Here is a 19,101-nt window from a genome sequence, read left to right on the forward strand (position 1 = left end):
GTTCACACTGCCACGCGAGGAGACGTGCAAAGAAAAACTATTTCCGATTATTGTGCATCCCAAAGATAATGCAGGAGGATGGAAAGCTGTCCTTCATTGCAGGCCTCCCTCACAGGGAGCAGGCAGGCTGATGGGAATCAGACCGGGGGCTTCTGGTGGCTGTGGAGAGCACAGCAGGCTCTGTGCTGCTCTGTGCTCCATGCCCCACTCCACGGGCTCGGTGCCCATGGGGCAGAGCTGCCTGCCGTGTCGCTGGGCCCTTTGCAGCACTGCTCACAGCACCGTTCTGATGATTTGAGCATTTTAGTGAAATTTATCTATAAAACACCATTTTGTGATCAGAATTTCATTCTGCAGGGGTTTGGGTAGCCATGTTTCTGATACAGTTAGTGGTTATTAGTCCAGACGTGTTTTTAAGTGGATGAAACCAAGACTTCCATTATTTTCTGGGCAGAAGTAGTAGTTAAGGATTATTTTCCGTGAATTTCGCACGGCTCCCGGCTCCTGCTGACGGCTCCGCTGCACCTCTGTGCCCGGGGGCTTCGCGTACAGCGGTGCCTGAAGCCGTTGTTACATTAGCAACGTCTGTTCTGTAAGGAGATAACGAGGGATATTTTGTGAAATCCAACAGGTATTTGCAAACGGGCTCTGGGCCAGACGTCTGTTTCAGTGCCCGGCAGAGAGGTGAGGTTGCTGTGCGAACGCGGGGCAACGTTACTCCACCGCGCTGATGTCCGGGCCGGGCTGTGAGCCCCCGTGGGGGGGAGGCGGCACTCAGAGCCCCTCCCCGCGTCCCCGGCACGCGGCTCTTCCCAAACCTCACTTCTCAAAAGAGGATTTCTCCCCGCCGCGTGACGTTCCTTTCGGGGAAGCGTCTTTCCCTAGATGAGGAAGCGCCGCACCGCATCGCATCGCGGTTGTGCTTTTCACTTTTCCTGCAAGAACCCCTGCGACGCGCGGTAGCGGGAGCTGCCGGCAGAGCACGGCCGGTGCCCGGTACCCGATGCCCGGTAACCCGGTGCCGTACGGAGGAGCCCGTCCCGGCTCCGTGCCGCGGCCCCTTTAAGGCGGCGCCTCGGAGTCACCCGCGCCGCCGGGAAGGGGAGTCACGTGGGGCGCAGTCTTGCAGTCTTGTGACCGGCCGCGCGCTCGGCAGCCGGGGCCGCCCGCCCTCCCTCCCGCGGCGGGGCGCAGGGCAGGGGCCGCCCGCCCGCCAGAGGCCGCTCCGCCTCCCCCCGCCCGCCGCGCCGCCGCCGCCTCGGGGGAACTCGCGCCGCCGCCGAGCTCCGGCGCCCCCGGGCGGGGCGGAGGGCGGCGCCCGCAAGTTGGGCGCCGAGGCGAGGGCGCCGCTTCCTCCTCGCCCCGCCGGCGGTCGCCGCTCCGCTCGCGCCCAGCATGGACAGCAAGCCGCTGCTACAGGAGCGGCCGCCCGCCTACAGCCCCGCCGCGCCGGGCGCGGGCTACGACTACGGGCAGAGCAACTACGGCGCCATCCCCGCCCCGCAGCCCGGCTTCCAGCCGCCCCCGCCGTACCCTTACCCGGGCGCCGCGGCCGCCGCAGGTGGGTGCGAGGCGGGGGGGCGGCGCGGCGGGGCCGGGCGGGGCCGGGTGCCTCGGGAAGGGCCGCGGGCCGTGGCCCGTGCCGCCTGCCGGCTCCGTGCGCCCGGGAGCGGCGGCGCGGCTCCTCCGCGGAAGTACGAGCGGGCGGAAACGACCGGGCGCGACTCGCGCTCTGTCGCGCGCCTCACGACGCTCCCTGCCTCGCGTTGTTTTTTCCGGGCCCCCTTCGGTTCTTCGGGCGGCTGCGGGCCCGGGGCCGGCGGGTCGCGGCAGGAGCGGGCGGCGCTGAGGAGCGCTCGGCCAGCCTCGGGCACGGGGCGGCTCGTACCGCGCCTCGCGGCGGCCTCCCGCGGTGTGGGGCGGCTGGCGGCCGTGCTTTGCCGCGCCGAGCTGCGGGGAACGGCCGGTGTGTAACGCCGTTCGGGAAAGGTCCGGGCCGGGCTGCCTCCGTCGGCGCGGATTGCGCTGGGGAAAGTGCGTCTCAACTTGTGGCTGCGCCTGCCCGTCCCGTCGGGTAGCCCCTCTTTCTTCGTTTTTAACGTTAATGCGGTAATAACGCAGCCTTCTAACTACGGTTCAGATAACGTGTTCGCTCACTAAGAATGTGGATTTTTTGCAAGGATTTTCGTTCTGTGCCGTGCTGCCTTTCTGCTGCTGTGCTGTCCTTCCACCTCTCTGCAGCCGTCACCTTTTGGGAGCCAGAGCAGGGTTTGTTTTGTGTCCCCAGCTTTGTTTCTGGAGTGAGACGTTGCTGATACGTAACGTCCTGAACTGAAATCCGCAGTCCTCACTTGTTCAAGCTGTTTTTCCCTGCTGTTCCAACAGCGCTGACCCAAACAGAGTTAATTATTAGCTTAACGCCCTTTTTAGATGGTTAAATTGTACTAGATACTTGGATTCATGAAGTGGTTTTCTTGTTGCATTTGCTGATACTTTTGTTTCAGCCCTGATTTTGGTAGACTCGTACAGTGCTTTGCCAAGACGAGTCTGTCTTTATTCCACGTTCTCTTTCCATACCTTCTACCACGTTATCGTGGTCCCCTATGCCTTGCACGCAGTGATTCAGCTCTGGTTTTTATTTTAGGCTACGCTGTTCCTCCGCCGGCCTCGCAGCCGAACTACTCGAGCACATACACCATCATTCAGCAGCCTGCTGCCACCACCTCTGTCGTAGTAGTTGGAGGCTGTCCCGCCTGCAGGTAAAACCCTCTTCCACTTGAGAGATAAACTGCCCTGGGTTTTGTGTTTGAGATAAATGTCTGTATAGCTGCTAGTTTTTTTTGTCTGTGTGTGTATTAGAATGGAACTGACTAAAAAAGCACTGAAGTTTTGCAGTGCTTTAATGTGATCCATCCTAGTGGGCCCCAGACGACTGCTGTAGTTGATACAATAGGCTTCTTGCAAACATGAATCTGTCCTGTGTGGAGGAGGAAGATCTTCAAGCTGTGTTCTTAATGAAAAGGAAGTTCAGTGACGGATGCAGAGGGTGGGTTGTTGGGAGAAGGGGTGCCAGAAAGTTCTTTCTGGTGCTCTTGTGACCACTGGAAGTGAGGAGCGTGACTTCATTGTGAAACACTGTGGTTTCTGACCATGGCACTTCTGTTCTCCAGCACTGCCTGCGCTGAATCTCCCCGTTCCCCAGCCCAGGCTGCGCAGAGCCACGCGGGGCAACGGGCAGTATTGAGTGGGAGCATCAGTACTGTTGGGTTTGGAAGTTCTCTTTCTTTAGAAGTGCCTTTACTGTAGAAGTACGGGAAGAGTAATAGATGTGGTTCCAAGTGTTAATCTGACAAAGTGGTGAAAATCAGAAAAAGAGCGGTCAGCTATTAGCTGGGATTGCAATGAAAGGACAACTTCAGAGATCAACAGTTGTAAAATAGATGATCTAAAAAAAAGGAAAAGGAAGAAGGTAGGCATAACATTAGTGTTATGAGTCTGCAGTGGTTCCTTTGCACTTCTCAGCTCTGCTCATACCAGGATATTGACTAATGGGTGAAGGCAGCCTGGTTGCTGCTGGTGCAGCTGAGGCATTTGTGTGCCTGGCCAGCTCAGACTCAAACGCAGAGTCCTCCTTCTGTTAGAATGTATCAGAACCACCCTTCTGGTGTCTTATGAAAAGGTGATTGTTTTCTGCAAGTCTGAGACTTCTCTGGTCCATTTCAAAACACGTAGGAAGCAAACTTACTGGAGTGGCTTAAACGATATCAGGTTTCAGTGTGACAGACGTGATGGAGATGGCTGTGATGGCAGAGGCTGTGTCGCATGCCTTTTGGTTTTGTTAAAACTGCTGTCCATTTGAGAGTCAGCACCTGCCTGCTGAAATTCCACTAGTTAAGGCTGAGAATCCTGTACCAGCTGGAGCTCTTAATCTGAAAGATGTATGTTTTAAACAGTGAGGGAAAGTAGCCTCTGAGCTGTGAGCACAGTGTGGTCAGTCCTGCTGCTGGAGTCATTCCACTAATGCCGTATGTTTATGTGCCCAGCCAGGAGACAGAAAAGATGCTATGCCTTGCTTGGTAAGGCAGGCAGTGTGTTGTACAGACCTTGCCCTAAACCCAAGAAATCTGAAAAAAATGAATATGGAAGTATCTTCTGTGATGACTCGGGGTTGACAGACTCCTTCTGGTATCTTTAGGGTTTCTTTGTTTTTCTTGTAGCGACCCTGAGATGCTCTAGGAGATTCTTTTGAAAGGATAATTTGCAAGTACGGTATCTATGCCTAGGGTCCTTCTAGCCAAATCTGGGAAAACGAGCGAGTCCGAATATTTGTAAGGCATTCTTAAGTGACCTGATTTCAACAGTTTTCTTCAGTCATCAGCCTTGTGCTGCTGGGGGCAGCCAGAGTTCTGTACATGGCACTCCTGAGAGGCACTGTGCTGTGCAGCTCCAACTGCAGGGCTCTCCTCAGCTCTGCTGAGTGTTGTTGGTCGGAATCCCAAGGACCAGCACTGAGTATCACCGTGTCGTGGCCTTCTTTGCACAGTGCTTTTTCCCAGCTATCTAGAGGAGTCAAAGCCTCGGTGATAATACTGAGGGCAGAGAAGCACTGTTTGGTTGTCTTCTGATTAGTTAAGGAGTTGATGTTGTGGTGCTGCAGCAGAAGCTGGTGAGATTTGGTGGGAAGCGTGCTGCTCCATCTGTTAGCGGGATCCTGAAGAGGCAGGGTTGGTGTTCTGGAAGGTTACACTGGCTTATTCTCTTACAGCTCAAAATCCCCTTTGACTCCTCAAGACCTTGAATGTAGTTCTAGCTCACTTCTTGGCCTGGAAACCCATTTTATGAAGAGTGCAGCATGTAAATACATTCTGAATGCCACACTGAACAGAAGGATTCTGAGAGGGCATTGGTAACATAAAAAGTTGTTAATGGTGTGTAAAAAATTTTATTAAGCTACGAAGGCAGCCTTTCTGTTACTCCTCTGATTTGGTGCACAGTTATTAGAGAAACTCATCTGTTTTTGAACATGAGGAAAACTCTTTGGTTGTGCCAAGAATGCAACTGGCACAGCTAAGCCCACTGATGGAGTTCCTGCCCTCGGAAACAAATTAGGCTTCTGTACTATGGCATGTGAATAGTGCTGATTGAACTGAAAACTATTTCTGATGTAAAATGTTTGATGGTGAAGAGAAACATGCAGTACTGGTCTGTTATTTGGGCAGAGGCCATCTCACTGCAGTCACAGATGACTTTGGAAGTAATATCCTATGGTGGTTAGCTGGTGATCTTCAGGCTCCATTTGTCCTGTGAATTAAAAGAAATGAATATGTACAAGTATCTTCAGAAGTTTCCTCTAGAGACAGGTGGCAGTGTCCCTGGCCACCATGTTAATGCCTTTTGAAGCACTGACTTACCCTCTGAAGCACTGGTGTCTTTGAGGGATGATTCTCCCGTCTTGTGATCTGTCCCCCTTGCCTAAAGTTATTCATCAGACAGATCATCCTCATTCATCCTTGGTCAGCGTTGCTTTCTAATTACAGACTTCAGCATTGCTGCGTGTCTTGCCTTTGTGTCATGCAGAAGTCAGGCTGGCTGTGGTGCTGTTGGCTCGGTGTGAGCTCTTCCTCCAACCCAGCCCTGATGTACAGAGGATCAAACTGAGATGCAGAATGCTGTCGCTTTTACTGCAGGAAGCTGACATGTAAGGATTGGCAAAGTCTGGCTTTGAAGCTAGGAACCATCTTATGTTCCCACGAACAGTTTGAGTCACTACAGCCGGAGGTTCAGCCGTGTCAGTGTCTTTTTAGCTTGGAGATGGCAGTTCAGCAGCTTCCCTTCAGGTCGCCTCCATTTTCCTTTTCCCCATCTTTTGGTGGTGGGATTACCAACTGCAGAGGGGTATTTGCTTTCCCGTTGCTTGACAGAAGATGGATCTATTTAAAAATTGTGAAAGCATTCTTTTACCTGAAGTTTGCAGTGGGGTTCTTCCAGAACCTGGGGCAGAACCGTGATTGGCCCTGGTGGGTTTTGATGTTCCTATTTGATGAGTTCTCAAGGAAGGAAAGGATGAGAGGAAAATACATTACTTCTGGATTGTAGTGGTTTTGTCTTCTGACAGCTATAAAATACCTCCTTGAGAAGGGTTATGGTGGGTTCCAGATTGTAATAATACTGAAACTTCTGCTGGGATTGGAGAACGAGACAGCTGCGAATAAATCCTCGCTTATTCTCACATCTCTTGGAGCCTTCTTCCTGCCACAGACTGTGGGGCTTGTCTTGTTTGGATCTGACTTGCTAAAGGAGTAGGTTCTGAGATTTTGTTGGTTTTGTTTTTAAAATTCAATTAGGTGCGTCACTGCTCAGAGGGTACATTCTAGGAAAATTACATTTCAATGCTAAACTCCTTCAAAATTTCAGTCTTCTGGTTTCACTTTGGTTATTTCAATCACAGGTGCTGTGTGTGATTTGATAGAAGCTCTTTCAGAGTACAGGGTTTCCGTGGCTGTTCAGAATAAATCCATTTAAATGTTAACTAATCGTTCCATTTATAATTTCACAATGTGTATCAGCTGAATATCTCAGGAAGCAGAAAGATGTGGCTATTGATCAGATGTGCCCTCTTAAGGAAAACCTGTGGGTTTGGGTTTGTGGCAGCAGGCTGACGTGCTGCGGAGACCCTTTGGGATCTTGTGAGCAAAGCCAGCTTTGAAATAGCATTTAAAAGGCTGCTCTGAAGAGGGGCAGCTGTAAAGGTGCAGCAGCTGGCGGTGCTGCTTTGTGTCACAAAGAAGACGGGCCTGTGGTGAGAATGGAAGCGGCTCCCTTTCGTAACGTGAAGGTTTGCTGCTGGGAACATCGGGGCCTTCTTCCCTGCTGCGCTGTAATTTGGTGGCTGCAGCAGTTAGGGCATGAAATTCAGCAGTGACTTCTGCATGTGACTGCTAAGAAGAGAGCTGTGACAGAGCAGACTTGAGCAGAAGCCACGAGTGCCTCTTGGCATTACTGGCTAGGCTAGCACAGCTGTAACTTCGACCCTGCCTGGGAGTGGAGGCACGGGGTGCTTAGCTGGCGGCCCGTTGCCCGAGGCCAGCAGGGAGGCCCAAAGCCCCTCAGAGGGGTCCCACCTGAGAACAGCGCAGCTCTGCACTTCCTGAGGGCTTTTATGCTACTGTTTTGAACCGAGTTTTGGAAGATAATCAAAACATATCTTTTTTTAATAAATGAAGCTTTATGCAGCTAACAAGGTACAGCAGAAACCCATTCCCTTAAGAGCCACTGTTTTAAATAAGAAATTAAAAATATATAAAATAATCTGGTCCCCAATTCCCAACCAGTCACTGTGTCAGAGCTGATAGCTCTGTCTTCCTGACCCCTTCGTGTGGGTGTCTGTATTCTGACAACTGGCTGTTCTTGTGGCAAGGAGGAGGAGCCTGGTCCTGTTTGCTTGGTGAAAAGGTATCCAGAGGTGCAGTAATTTGGATGTGTATGCAGGTGAGTGAGGGAAAACACAGATCAGAAACCATTGGGTGTGCACGAGCTGGGGCTGGAGGAGCTGGCAGCTCTTGCAGAAGTAACGGCATGCATTACTGTCACTCGCTGCTGCTGCTCACAGGTGACACTGCTTAACCTAGCTGCTCTTGCTGCATTGGGTAGGATAGGCACAAAGAGGAGCTGTCTCTGTTTCCTATTCACAGTTAACTTTGGAAGTGGCACGCAAATCTATCCTGCTTGTCACCTTCTGACAGCCTCCACTGAAATCTAAAGTTAAAGACTCCGCCAGCGCTGTGGCTGGGAATGGACACAGCTCTGAGATCTGCACTTGTTTATGGGTCTGGTCGGCGTGTGAGACAGCTGCAGGGTCCTGTCAGCAAAGTGTAGTTTCTTTTCATGCCCTGCAGGGCTGATCATGCACCTGGAGTGCTGTCTTTGATTGGGATGACCATTGGTTGTCACTTAATAAGGGATGAAAAAACGCTGATAAGCGTACATTTAAATGCTGTGATGTAGTGTTAAGTCTAAAAATGCCCACATTAAATTGCACTGGTGTTGAGTTTGCAAATCTCAGTGTTGCCTCTCTGATCCTGAGCGTGAGACTTCGTGTTTAGAGACTTACTTTCAAGAAAAGATTTGTCTGAAAAGTAATTTGGCATTAAATGCTCGTCAGTGGGGAGAACTGACCTTACTTTATGGAGCTGGCAGCTGCAGTATAGCTTAAATCCTAGACACTGCTTGCAGTATAAATAAACCTTTCCACTTTTAGATGGGGAGTGGTGCACTTCTAATCAGCTTATGTGTGGTTATGCCATAGAACAAAACTTATGTTTGGTTCCGTTAACGAATCTACAGTTTGAATATGGAATCTGACCACCCTGTCGCTGAGGTACACGAGCACAAACTGAAATATTCATGTTCTCCTTTATAAAAAGTCTTTTCCTCCTCCTCCATTTAGTAACTCCCTAAGCAGGGGCGGTGATTGGATAAGCGTTCATCTAAAATTAGGTGCTGACACAAACCCACAGACCAGAGAGTGCTCGTGTAGTGACTGCTGTGGTGTGACTGAGTGCCGTGCAGCGCCGTGCTGCAAGTTGGGCACATCCGTACCTCTGCTGCATCCCAAGCCATGGCTCTGGTGCTGCTGGTGCTCCCCCCGTGCTCTGTCCCTCAGGGCCTGGTTCTGCTGCTGGTGGTGAATCTCACAATTTGTTGCGTTATTTTTATTTTTTAACTGGCACTCAGTGTGACCAAAGAGCGCTTCCCAGATCCCCGTGTTTAGGGGGAAGCGTTTGAAGTAAATTCTATTTAAAGTGTCAGAGACATCTGCTGAGCGGAGGACTCGGCTCCTTGCAGGCTCATTCAGAGGGCTGATGGTAACAGGTTGGACAGCAGTCCTCAGTGCTGGGTTTGCAGCTCCGTAGGGCTGAGCAGAAATACCTGGTGAGCCCTCTGATGTTCAACCAGTGCCTGCGTTCCTTGAGGCCAAACCACAGCGAGGCTGTTTATGTTCTTCCCTGAGCACTGGCTTACTTGTCACAAAGGTAGACTCCAGGGAGGGAGCTTAGCATGAAATTCATACCAGACAAGGAAAAGACACACAAACACTAACAAAGCAAGAGCCAAATGCTTCTAGGAAGAGGATGCTCAGTGTGTGCAAACTGAAATGCTGCGTTAGTGTAATAGCAAGACAAGGGAGGAGTTTGTAGGCCCCACGTACTGTGCTGCATACTTGGTGGGCCTTTTCCAAAGCAATGCTTTTTGTGTCACTGAAAGGCCTGGAAATGGGCTTTGCCTTTCCTGGATGGATCTGTAGTACTGGAAACTAAAATCTGTAGTTACTTAGAGACGTCTGCATTGTGTCTGTACCTGTCTGCAAGTGTAGTGTCCTACCTGGTTCACCTGTGCAGAGGGAAACAGAGCGGCCTTATCTGACATTCCCCAGCTTCTGCCACTGATCTTTATTTGGGGTGTTCAGCATCTCATGCTTTTCCACAAATACCAGACACAATATTTGACTACAGCACAGTCTTTAATTACAGTCAAATTTGGGGGTCACTTACAACAAAATTGTTCAGTTCCAGTGTCTGGATGTGCCCTAGCGAAGAAATTGTGATGAAGCTTTCCATATCTGCATACAGAAGTCTGGATGAAACATTCATAATCCTGAGTATATACAGCAAAATATCTGCCTTTGTAGCGTATTTGCCTTTCTTCCAGTTGTGACAGTGCTGACTTGTTCTGTTGGTAACTTTTTAATGACTCCTTCCACATTTCTTTCTCCTGCTGTACCTTCTGCCCCTCTGCTGTTCTTCCCACCCCTCTTTTGGTTTAATGGGGAATTCTCTGTGGTGAGAGGGGAAGGGAAACGTCTGCTGGTGCTGTGGTGTGATGGGAACCCTGGGCTGGAGCTCATTGTAGCAGAGCAAAGGGCAGACTGAAGAGCACTGCTGGACAAGCTGAGCTCCTCCAGTGCCTGTACTTTGTGAGAGTACTGTTGGCTGAGGTGATGCAGGGCAAGTGCTGTGAGTCAGTGGCCAGTGTGCCAGACTGAGGGTGCGTTACTGCAGCAGAGATGGTCTGGTTCCTTTTTGTCTGCTGGCACACGGTGTAGTTTGTCAGCACTTTCAGTGCAGGGGTAGAAATGGTTTATGTGCCAGGTGGGGGAGGCGTGAAGCCTTCTCTGAGACCCTCAGAAACCTACTGGCATTCTTGTCAACAAGCCTGTAGGCACAAAAGGGCTGTGTGATGATGTTCATCAGCCCCATTGGAGCCATTTGCAGCATCAGCTGGATAGAGAGGGGGGTTACCAAACCTGGCTACAGAAGAAAGCTCCAGCAAACTGCGTGAGAGGCTGTCCTCTCTCCAAGAAATCTGCTCCTGCTGCTGCTGCTGCTGCATCTCTAGTTAATGGTCAGTGTCAAAACTTGTAGTAGAAGAATTAGAAGAATTAGAAATTGAACGGGGATTCTGTGCTTTAAGTTGATTCATTCTTTCAGTCAACAACTCATGGCAAGAGCAGCTGAATGAAATCCAGGAGCGCAGCAGTGAGCTGGAGCAGCTTTCTGCCTCGGCAGCCCTTTGTGGAGGTCTCAGCAGTGCTGCCTGCCCCATGCTTTTGCAGAAGATAAAAAGACATCTATTTACAGAGCTGTGGCTGTGCTGCCCCATTCTTACACACACCTTTGTTTCAGCTGGAGAACAAGATACTTAATGATACCAGAGCAATCATAGAAAGTACTTTGTACATGTTTGATAGTGCTTGTATTACCAACAGTGTCTGTGAGGGACAAGCCAGAATCACTGTGCTTTACGACACGTGCTGAAAGGAGAGGTGCCATCCTGGAGAAGGATGGCTTTGTGGGCTTCGGCAGCATCACGGGTAAAGTTTAAGTTGGACTTTTAAGCTGATGTCGATATTTGGATTTGTGATTTGGTAATGGAGGTATAAGATTAGGAGCTAAAAGGGACTGGAAGGAGATGTTAAGTTTTTCCCAGTGTCTGAAGAGGAAGAAGTGCTATGAAACTTTGCAAAAAAAGTGGGTACCTACATCACTGGAACTAATTCTGCAAAACTTGCACCATGTCAGAACAGTGCTAGGAAAGGGAGATGAGACTGAAGTTTGAACAAGATGTGAACTTCTAAACAACTGCAGTAAGGGAACGGTCTCAAAATCTGCATCTTCTTTCCTTCACTCTATTTCATTGTACAGTAGGGTGTCTGTGAGCACTGGGTAGGGAAAAAAACAACCTTCAGGCACCTTGTCTGTGTTGGTGAGTATTGCAAGGTCACTCAGCTCTGCTCCTGTTGACTTTCACTGTAGTGGTCAGTCAGAGGAGGGCCCTCCTCGTTCAGGTGTTCTGCTCACCTCTGGGTTCTGACTGCTTATTGTAGCTGCTCAAATTTCTTATGCTGTTAAGCTGTTATTCCTGTGAAGTTGGGTGCCAAAGTGTGAGCAGGTGGCAACCTGTGTGCGTTCTTCAGGGCACTTGAATTAAGCAATGTCTGCAATGAATACAGCTGCTCTGAGCGGCTGTCTGTTGGAGCAGTCCAGGCCTGTGGTGGTTGATAAATAGCTGCTCTCTGGAACTAAGATACTGGTTTGAATTAAACCTTTCATGTGTCTTATCTGCAGTCCTTGCTCTTATCACATGAGAATTTCTTGGGTTTCTTTAAGCGATACAGTTCAAAGCCTTCTGCTGCAAGCTGTGAGCAGAAAAGCCTTTTAAAGGGGGGGGGAACCTGTTTGCACTGCACTTCCTTCTGCTGCATGGAAGGTTTTCTTATTGAGTGAATGTCAGCTCACAAAGAGGTAACCTTGGGTTAAACGTAGTGGGGGTCTTTGACTCAGTCTGTTTTCCATTTCTGCAGGGTTGGCGTGCTGGAGGACACCTTCACCTGCCTCGGTGTTCTGTGTGCCATTGTGTTCTTTCCAATTGGGATTCTGTTCTGTCTCGCACTGAGGCAGCGAAGATGCCCAAATTGCGGGGCGGCTTTTGGCTAAGTGGGATGAACGTGGATGTGCTATGGAAGCTACAACTGTTAGCCTACTCTTTCTAATGTAAATGTCATGTACAATCATTTTATTTGCTTCAGACCTGTTTTGTAAAGTGTGAAGAAATTTAGTCTCTTGCATGTAATTTAAACTTAATCTTTTATGAGCATGTGCATTGCAAAACATGAAAACCGAACTTGTTTTCCATGTTTAGTGGCACCTCTTGAAAACTAAATAAAACTGCTTTTCCTTTTGCAATCCTCAACTTGTGGCTGGATTATTAAATATGTGACTAACGTGTCTGATAACGTGTTTAGTATGCAAGTGAAGTTAATCCTAGCTACAGACCAGGATGGAAAATAGTTGTGTTTTAGGGTTGTACATGTGAGGTGAGGGGATGTATTTGCCTCCCCAGGTGGATCCCTGCATCTGCAGGCTTTTGAGGAAAGCGGTGCAAATGCTGTCTGTGCTACCACCACGTAATAGCTGTGGGTGAGCGTGTCTTCCTTCTGCAGAGGGCTGCTCAGAGCCTTGGTTTAGTGAGGGCAGGTGCTGCTGATGGGCACAAGTGTTATCTCCAAGGGTTTGCAGCAGCAAATCCTACCTGCTGCAGCAGTGGTTTCCTACCAGCAGGGAACTGGTGGTAGTTCTACACCACCGGTCGTTTCTGGCTGCAGAGGGAAATGCTTACCCAAGAAGAGAGGCTGTGGCACTGCTCAGTTCCAAGAATAAAGGTTTAGGCACGTCACTGTTTCATTCTGATAAGGAACTGTTGAAGGTCTTTGACTTGCCTTTCTAATGTTTTGGCTCGGGTGTGAGTTATGCCCTTGAGATGTGTTTGCAGATGGCTGTGAGGCACTCATGGAAGGTTCCATCGCCAACAAACCTGACAGGCAGTGCAAGGGGAGGAGGTGGAATGAGGGGCGCTGGTCTGCAGCCAGCAGGTTCCTGTGCTGCTTTTCACACCCAGCAACCAAAGGCATTTTCTGTCACTCACAGCCACTATAGGGGCAGCCCTGGGATGCTGCAGGAGTTTGTGCTGTACTTATGGAAGGTGGGGATGACCGGGAATGAGGGCTGAGCACTGGAACAGGTCAGAGAAACACATTGCACAGCAGCTCCGTGCTGTACAGCCACAGTGTGCTCAACCTTGTGCAGAATAGACACTGTAAGATTTGAGGCTCATTTCTAAGGTGATTATTACGGTAGGAAGAGAGTTCTTTGGACGAGCTGTATCTATCTGATGCAGGAAATCAAGCCTGTAGTGAGGCACAACCCTGGGACTGAAGTTAGGTGTATCAGTTATATTTTGTTCGGTGAGATGCTGCATTCTGCTGCCATTTGTGCCACTGCTTGGCTCCTTCACAAGAAAACAACCTTAATCCAAGGCTGCATTAACAGAGCAATGAACCACTTCAGCAGTAGTGGTGTAAGGAAAAGCATGGCACTTGGACTGTAAGATTTTTATATGACTGAAGTTTGATGGTATGTTTAAAATTATATGTATTACTGAAGAATGTGTTGACAATATATTAGACTTGAAATAGGTTTATGTTAACATTCTATAACTTGTATCTGCCATTAAACAAAGCATTACATATGCATAGAGGATAAATATTTATTTATAACCAAGAGTGTCTTTTTAAACAAAATAATGTGTTGTCACTGTATACAGACAATTCTCTACGCTGGAATAAGGCAGTTGGTACATTGCTGTATTAAAAAAAAATCAATCAGCCTTTTCTAATTGAGTAAGTGGCATAGGCAAGGCTTGCATTCTACAGCTTACCGTGGCAATTTCCAAACAACAAATGCCAAATCCTCAGATCTGTGAGCTTTTAGTTAGTCAGATTGCCTGGAGCATCCACACGATCTCCAGGATCTCCACAATTCCATCCCCTGCAGAAGGCGTACTGTAGAACCAAGCTGAGCTGCTCCAACCATAGCCCAAAGCAACAGCCTCATTAGAAAGAATGCTTTTAAAAATCAGAAATCCATACCAGTATGATTCTATTTTACAGTAATTACACTTAAATAATTTTTAGAACAAGTTTAGCTAGCAATTGTCATTACTGCAAATGATGTTTGTAAGGGTCATCTATTCATCGAATAATGGGTGCTGATCTGTCGTTTGTTACTGTTGGTCTGAGTTTCACAGTTGCAAAAGGATTTTCTCCACTGAAAAGAAACGCACAAAGTTACTGCGAGGTTTGCTGTGCTACAAGGAGCATTGCTGGAAGAACACGTTACAATTTCACACTAGCAGATTCTACACAACTCCAGGCTCAGCCTAGCGTTTAAAACAGCCTCACGCAGGAGAACCGTCTTGACAGCAGTCCCAGGTTTGGTAAGTTACTGCCTGGTTTGGTCTGGATGTTCTTTCAAAGGCTTCCAGAGAAGTTTGGATTTAACCCCCCCTCTGTGCCAAACCACAGGAGAAGCACGTGCTGCTCTGGGAGGTCTGTGCTCCCCTAACGGCACTTCTGGCACCGTGGGGCTACACTGCTGCCAGTGGTCAGAGCAGCTCAGGAAGAAGCATCCTCAGTTCCCCTCACAGTCAATACAGTAACATACATCAAACTAAAAATCAACACAACCATAATTGAATAAGCAGCTTTAAAATGTACCTTAGAAAGGGTGGTTTTACAATGCCATTCATGTCGGGTTTCTGTAAGAGAAAGGATACGGGTACAGATTTAAAAAAACAGAACGTCTACAGGTGATCTCTTCACTGTCCTGCTAAAGAAAAGAGGTTCTACCATTCAAGCAGGATGAAATATTTAGTAACTCGGAGTAATAGCTGTCTAGTTGAGCTGTGGAGAGGTGGGCAGAAGAGAATGTTCTGAGAACATCCAAACACCACCAGCTGTGTGTGCATACAGTGTAGAGGATGGGGTCATCTTCCCCAGCGGGGTCAGTTCTGTTTTGTTTTCCCAAGATCAGCAAATACGCTTGAGTTCTAGCCTGCACTGTATAGGTAAAAATACCAAACATCGCTGAAAACTGGCAACCAAAAGAAGGAGGACAGAGTGCCAAAAAACCCAACAGTGCATACAAACAGCCACCAAACAGCCAAACCCCCCAATCCCACCACCACAGAAACCCTCCTGCGTTCCGGGACTGTTGATTTGAGCGTGTGAGTGAAGGCACCTCCCGTGATGACTTCTGTGAGCAGTGAGGGTGGATGAGAGCAAAGCAGCGAGCCCTGGCAGCACCTGTGGTTTAACCAGCAGTGGCTGCGTGGGAGCGGCACGAAAAGAGGAATGACTTTGCACAGGTATTGCTGATATTTTGTTGTCATCAAATGGTCGTGTTTGTTTGAATGTACAATCTGAAAATGCTTTTGCAGCTACAGTCTGCACTGTACTTTTGTGATGAGATTTCCTTGATTTTTGTGAATTTGAGATTACCCAGGAGCTGGCAGTGTGGCACTGACAAGCATTCCTTCCTTTAGGGTGCAGTGCTTGGGTGCCATGAACTCAGCTGCCGTAACGGGCTGCCATGCCTGCTGCACAACGTAAGGCTTTGGCAAACATTAAACTTCTCCTCTTTTCACTAAACTTTGAGTATAATTGTATTAAATTTTAAGTATTTCAAATGGCAAACTAATTGCATTGCTTCTAGGAGGTGTCAGATTAGGTTCAAAGCAAAAGTGAACTTTTGACTACATGTTCTAGCATACAGAAGCATTCTCGGGCCTGGCAGCAGAGCAGTGGCTGTTGACTTGCACAGAAGCAGGGAAACAAGGAAATTCTGCAGCTTTCCGAAGGAATGAAAGTAAATAGTAATTCTGGAGTGAAATCCTGTGGTGTGAGTGCAGTTCTCTTCCTTTTGTATACCAGGTAAGAATCAGGGGTCACAGCAAATGTCTATCTGCTACACGTTATGGGGGACCTCAGCAACAGTTATGAGACCTCAATGCGTTTGTCTTCTGTTCCTAAAAGGCTGTAAGCACCATTTGGCCTCCAGGGAGAACAAGCAGTTCTAGTTAATTCCATCCTCGCCTATCAGCCAAAATCACTCACCTTTTCTCTTGGTTTTTCAGTGCAACAGGCATGTTAGTCCACAAGCCTTAAGTTTATTCATAACGCCCCTAAACCAATACTGCAGAAAGAACATTCTTATGGTTGACCACTCTTGAGAGCCAACTGAGGCCAGACAGCAGCACAGCACGGTGACACCAAGGCAATGTGATGCATTAGAGGCCTACAGGAGGTCACCTTTTACTTGTGACAGGGCAAAGAATTCTCTGTACTGCTGGCCTGGCAGCTTTCACAGACTGATACACCTTTTAACTATTGTGAACGTAATTACATTTGAAGGACATGTCGATCCCCAGAGCTCTCAACAGAGTCAGAATAAATGAACCTGCGTATAAATCTGACATTATATAATTGTTAAGGCTTATTGCTTTTTTTATCCAAAAATGAAAACCACCTATGTGTCAAAATATAGACTCTTTCTTCATTATTATTTTAGAAGTTCCCAGACACTTAATTTGAAAGTACTGCTTTCCATGAGAATGTTTCTCAAGTTTCACAGATTCCATTTCTCTGCTGTGCAGAACGGGGCTTCTAGTGCTCTTAATTATATCCCCAAACAACTTGTCACCCTTCTTACTACTCTAGGTAGACTGAGATACCAGAAAAGCATAATAACACTAGAGAGTATTAAGGGCCTCATTTAAGAGCTCAGTTACGTAGGTCAGGAAGAGTAAGCGGTGCAGAACACTTAGATTAATGCATTGGTTACTTACCGGACCTGCACTTTCTGGTTTGTCAGTTGGTGTTTTAGCAGCAGTACCTTTGGAAGACTCCATTCTCTTATCTGGAGTTGAACCCAGATAGTCTGGTGGTGGGAGGACAACACCAGCTTTTTCTGCAAGATTGACTGAGCTGATGCTTCTAACCGGCGCAGTGCTGCAAGACAGAACCCAGCAGGTAACGTGTTCAGTTCCACAATACACCTCTCCTCCTTGTCTTTAGTCCCAGGAAAGAACAAAAATGTGTAATTAAGGCATATAATCTCTCTGAAGTCCGTGGGACTTTAAAGTTGGAGTGATGATCGTTCTTAGGTCTCCGTGTAGCCACTAAACCATGGTAGTGTGATCCAGGTGTGATAGTACAGACAGTTAGAGGTACTTACTGTATGTGTTGCTGAACAACTGGTGGTGTAAGCAGAAAACTAATATTTCTAATCCATTTTAAAGAAGATTTGGGTATTTTTTGCACATTCCATTCAAAATATTACCTTGGCACTGGAACAAAGGCTTTTTCTTCTGTTTCTTCTAGTGGTCTAGTATATGATGATGGAAACCATCCTTTTCTGTAATAGAAAAGGATTTCAATTTCATATGATATAAAATTGGAAAGATTCTTCAAAAGTCAACACTGGACAAAACAGACTCTAGAAGATGTAATGTTTAACGGCCTGGGTTCTGGTATACAAGATCTCCCTGAAAGTGAGATTCCCTGCAGTGAGATTCACCTGATAGAAGTTCCCAGTCAGTGACAGCAGAAAAAGTGAAAAACCATGTACTAATATCTGCAAGAGACACTTTTCCTTCATGTTCAAATTGGGTAATAAAGTGATTGTCTTACACTTTAGTTGACTCATGCTCCCCATAAAGCCAGCCATCCTTTTCTTCAGATACAAGAAGTACGATGGTGTCTCCCTGTGCAAAGCTAAGTAATGTCTTGTTATTTCCAGCAGTGTGCGGAAAGATTGTCTTTACTTTCTGCCTTTTCATTATGTTCAGCCCTGTGGCAACAGAAGTTGAGCGCGATAAACTGGCATCATCTGAATTCTCTGCAAAATTAAAAGCAAAATTAACTATTTTAACAAAATACAATTAGCTGCCAGGAAAAGCAGATTTGGTAAAGCAGTACTCAAGTGCAGTGTAGTTGTGAGACTTTGTTCTGTTTGGGTTCTGCTTAGACTCTCAGTTATCTACCAATGTTTCTTATCACCAGAGTTCTTAATAACATTGGTATTTGTATACATGCACACATGCTACCACAGTAACGTTGAACCAACAGTCATAAAAAGTTATATAAGTGTTAATTTGCTTCTGCTTTCTTCTCTTGGCATAAGAAATGCTAACCAGAAAAGACTGAAAATTTTCTGTTCTTAAAACAAGTCCAAGATTTGATTTCATTATTATGACCAGCACTGAGCTTCACCTGATCAATGAGAACTGCAGACACTTGGCACTTTGCAGACATGGGATGTTCTCCAGAAGATGATTTAAAGGATGTCTCAAAAATGTGTGTTATTTGACCACTTTAAAGGCATTTTTAAGGAAGGAATGCTGGAACTGCTGGTCTAGCACTGAAGAGTTTTGCATTTGTTTTGTTGTGATGTAGGCTTAGTTCTTTCCCTGTAGCAGAGTAAGTCAAAGACTCATATTTTACAAACTAATAAAATACTGTAAGAGCATTTTACAGTTCAGGAGAAGAAGTACAGGACAGCTTGTTTTGTCCCACGTGCATTCTTTCCTGGCTGCTGTACACTCTTAAAGGAAACCACAGCAAGACTGCAGTGTTGGTTCATGTCTGTTAGTGTGCACAGAAATAATGGTGTGTATCTGATCCAAAATCATGGAATGTATGCCTCTGGTAAGATTGAGGGCACAGAGAGCAGTTGAGCTGTGTTAATCAGGGATGCATGGCAAATGATTGAAGTGAAAGTTTACGATAGGTAGCTTCATTTTATTGTGAGCAGTTATTTCCTTCTTATGACATGCACTTCACCTGTTAGGTAACTGATACGTGAACACCCTGTAAAGACCATCTTACATTCCCCCACATATCCTGGAATTCAAATCCTGGTAGTAGTCACAAAATCCCCAAGAGAATTTTGAGTTCTGTAACACCTCCTTTGCACACACATGGCTTGCAATGAAATGACACTCACCTGCTGCATTGGTTGGCCTTTCAGGAGACACCTTTGGACCCGTGGCAGGATTGCTGAACATGTCCACAAGTGGACTGGTGTATGCCCTGCCAACAGGAGCAGGGGGCACCTTTGATGCATTTTCATTATGAGCATAAAAATTGTTTCCAATCTAGAATCAGAAAAACATTGTCCTAATAGAGAGGTGACACGACTTCCTGGC

The 19,101-nt window shown here is 47.5% G+C and overlaps 2 protein-coding genes across 3 annotated transcripts in view; one reads left to right on the forward strand and one right to left on the reverse strand.

The window, feature by feature from the left end:
• The first annotated feature begins 1,100 nt into the window (after positions 1-1,100).
• Positions 1,101-12,249, forward strand: BRI3 (brain protein I3). Its single transcript, XM_085237382.1, has 3 exons — positions 1,101-1,561; positions 2,645-2,759; positions 11,861-12,249. The coding sequence occupies exons 1-3, from the start codon at positions 1,396-1,398 to the stop codon at positions 11,991-11,993; spliced, it is 414 nt and encodes a 137-aa protein (XP_085093508.1). The 5' UTR covers positions 1,101-1,395; the 3' UTR covers positions 11,994-12,249.
• A 1,339-nt stretch (positions 12,250-13,588) lies between these two features.
• BAIAP2L1 (BAR/IMD domain containing adaptor protein 2 like 1) overlaps positions 13,589-19,101 on the reverse strand; it is a 33,500-nt gene continuing 27,987 nt past the window's right edge. The window contains exons 9-14 of one of the 2 annotated variants that reach the window (XM_085237377.1): positions 18,900-19,050; positions 17,585-17,816; positions 17,235-17,309; positions 16,741-16,903; positions 14,612-14,652; positions 13,589-14,162 (exon numbers count right to left, since the gene is read on the reverse strand). In XM_085237377.1, the coding sequence (XP_085093503.1) occupies positions 14,087-14,162; positions 14,612-14,652; positions 16,741-16,903; positions 17,235-17,309; positions 17,585-17,816; positions 18,900-19,050 (738 nt within the window). In that variant the 3' untranslated portion in view covers positions 13,589-14,086. The remainder of the gene's footprint in view (positions 14,163-14,611; positions 14,653-16,740; positions 16,904-17,234; positions 17,310-17,584; positions 17,817-18,899; positions 19,051-19,101) is intronic. The other variant, XM_085237378.1, reaches the window with a different exon arrangement.

The sequence above is a fragment of the Meleagris gallopavo genome, chromosome 16, assembly GCF_905368555.1.
Source record: "Meleagris gallopavo chromosome 16, MGAL_WU_HG_1.1, whole genome shotgun sequence".
Taxonomy (NCBI): domain Eukaryota; kingdom Metazoa; phylum Chordata; class Aves; order Galliformes; family Phasianidae; genus Meleagris; species Meleagris gallopavo.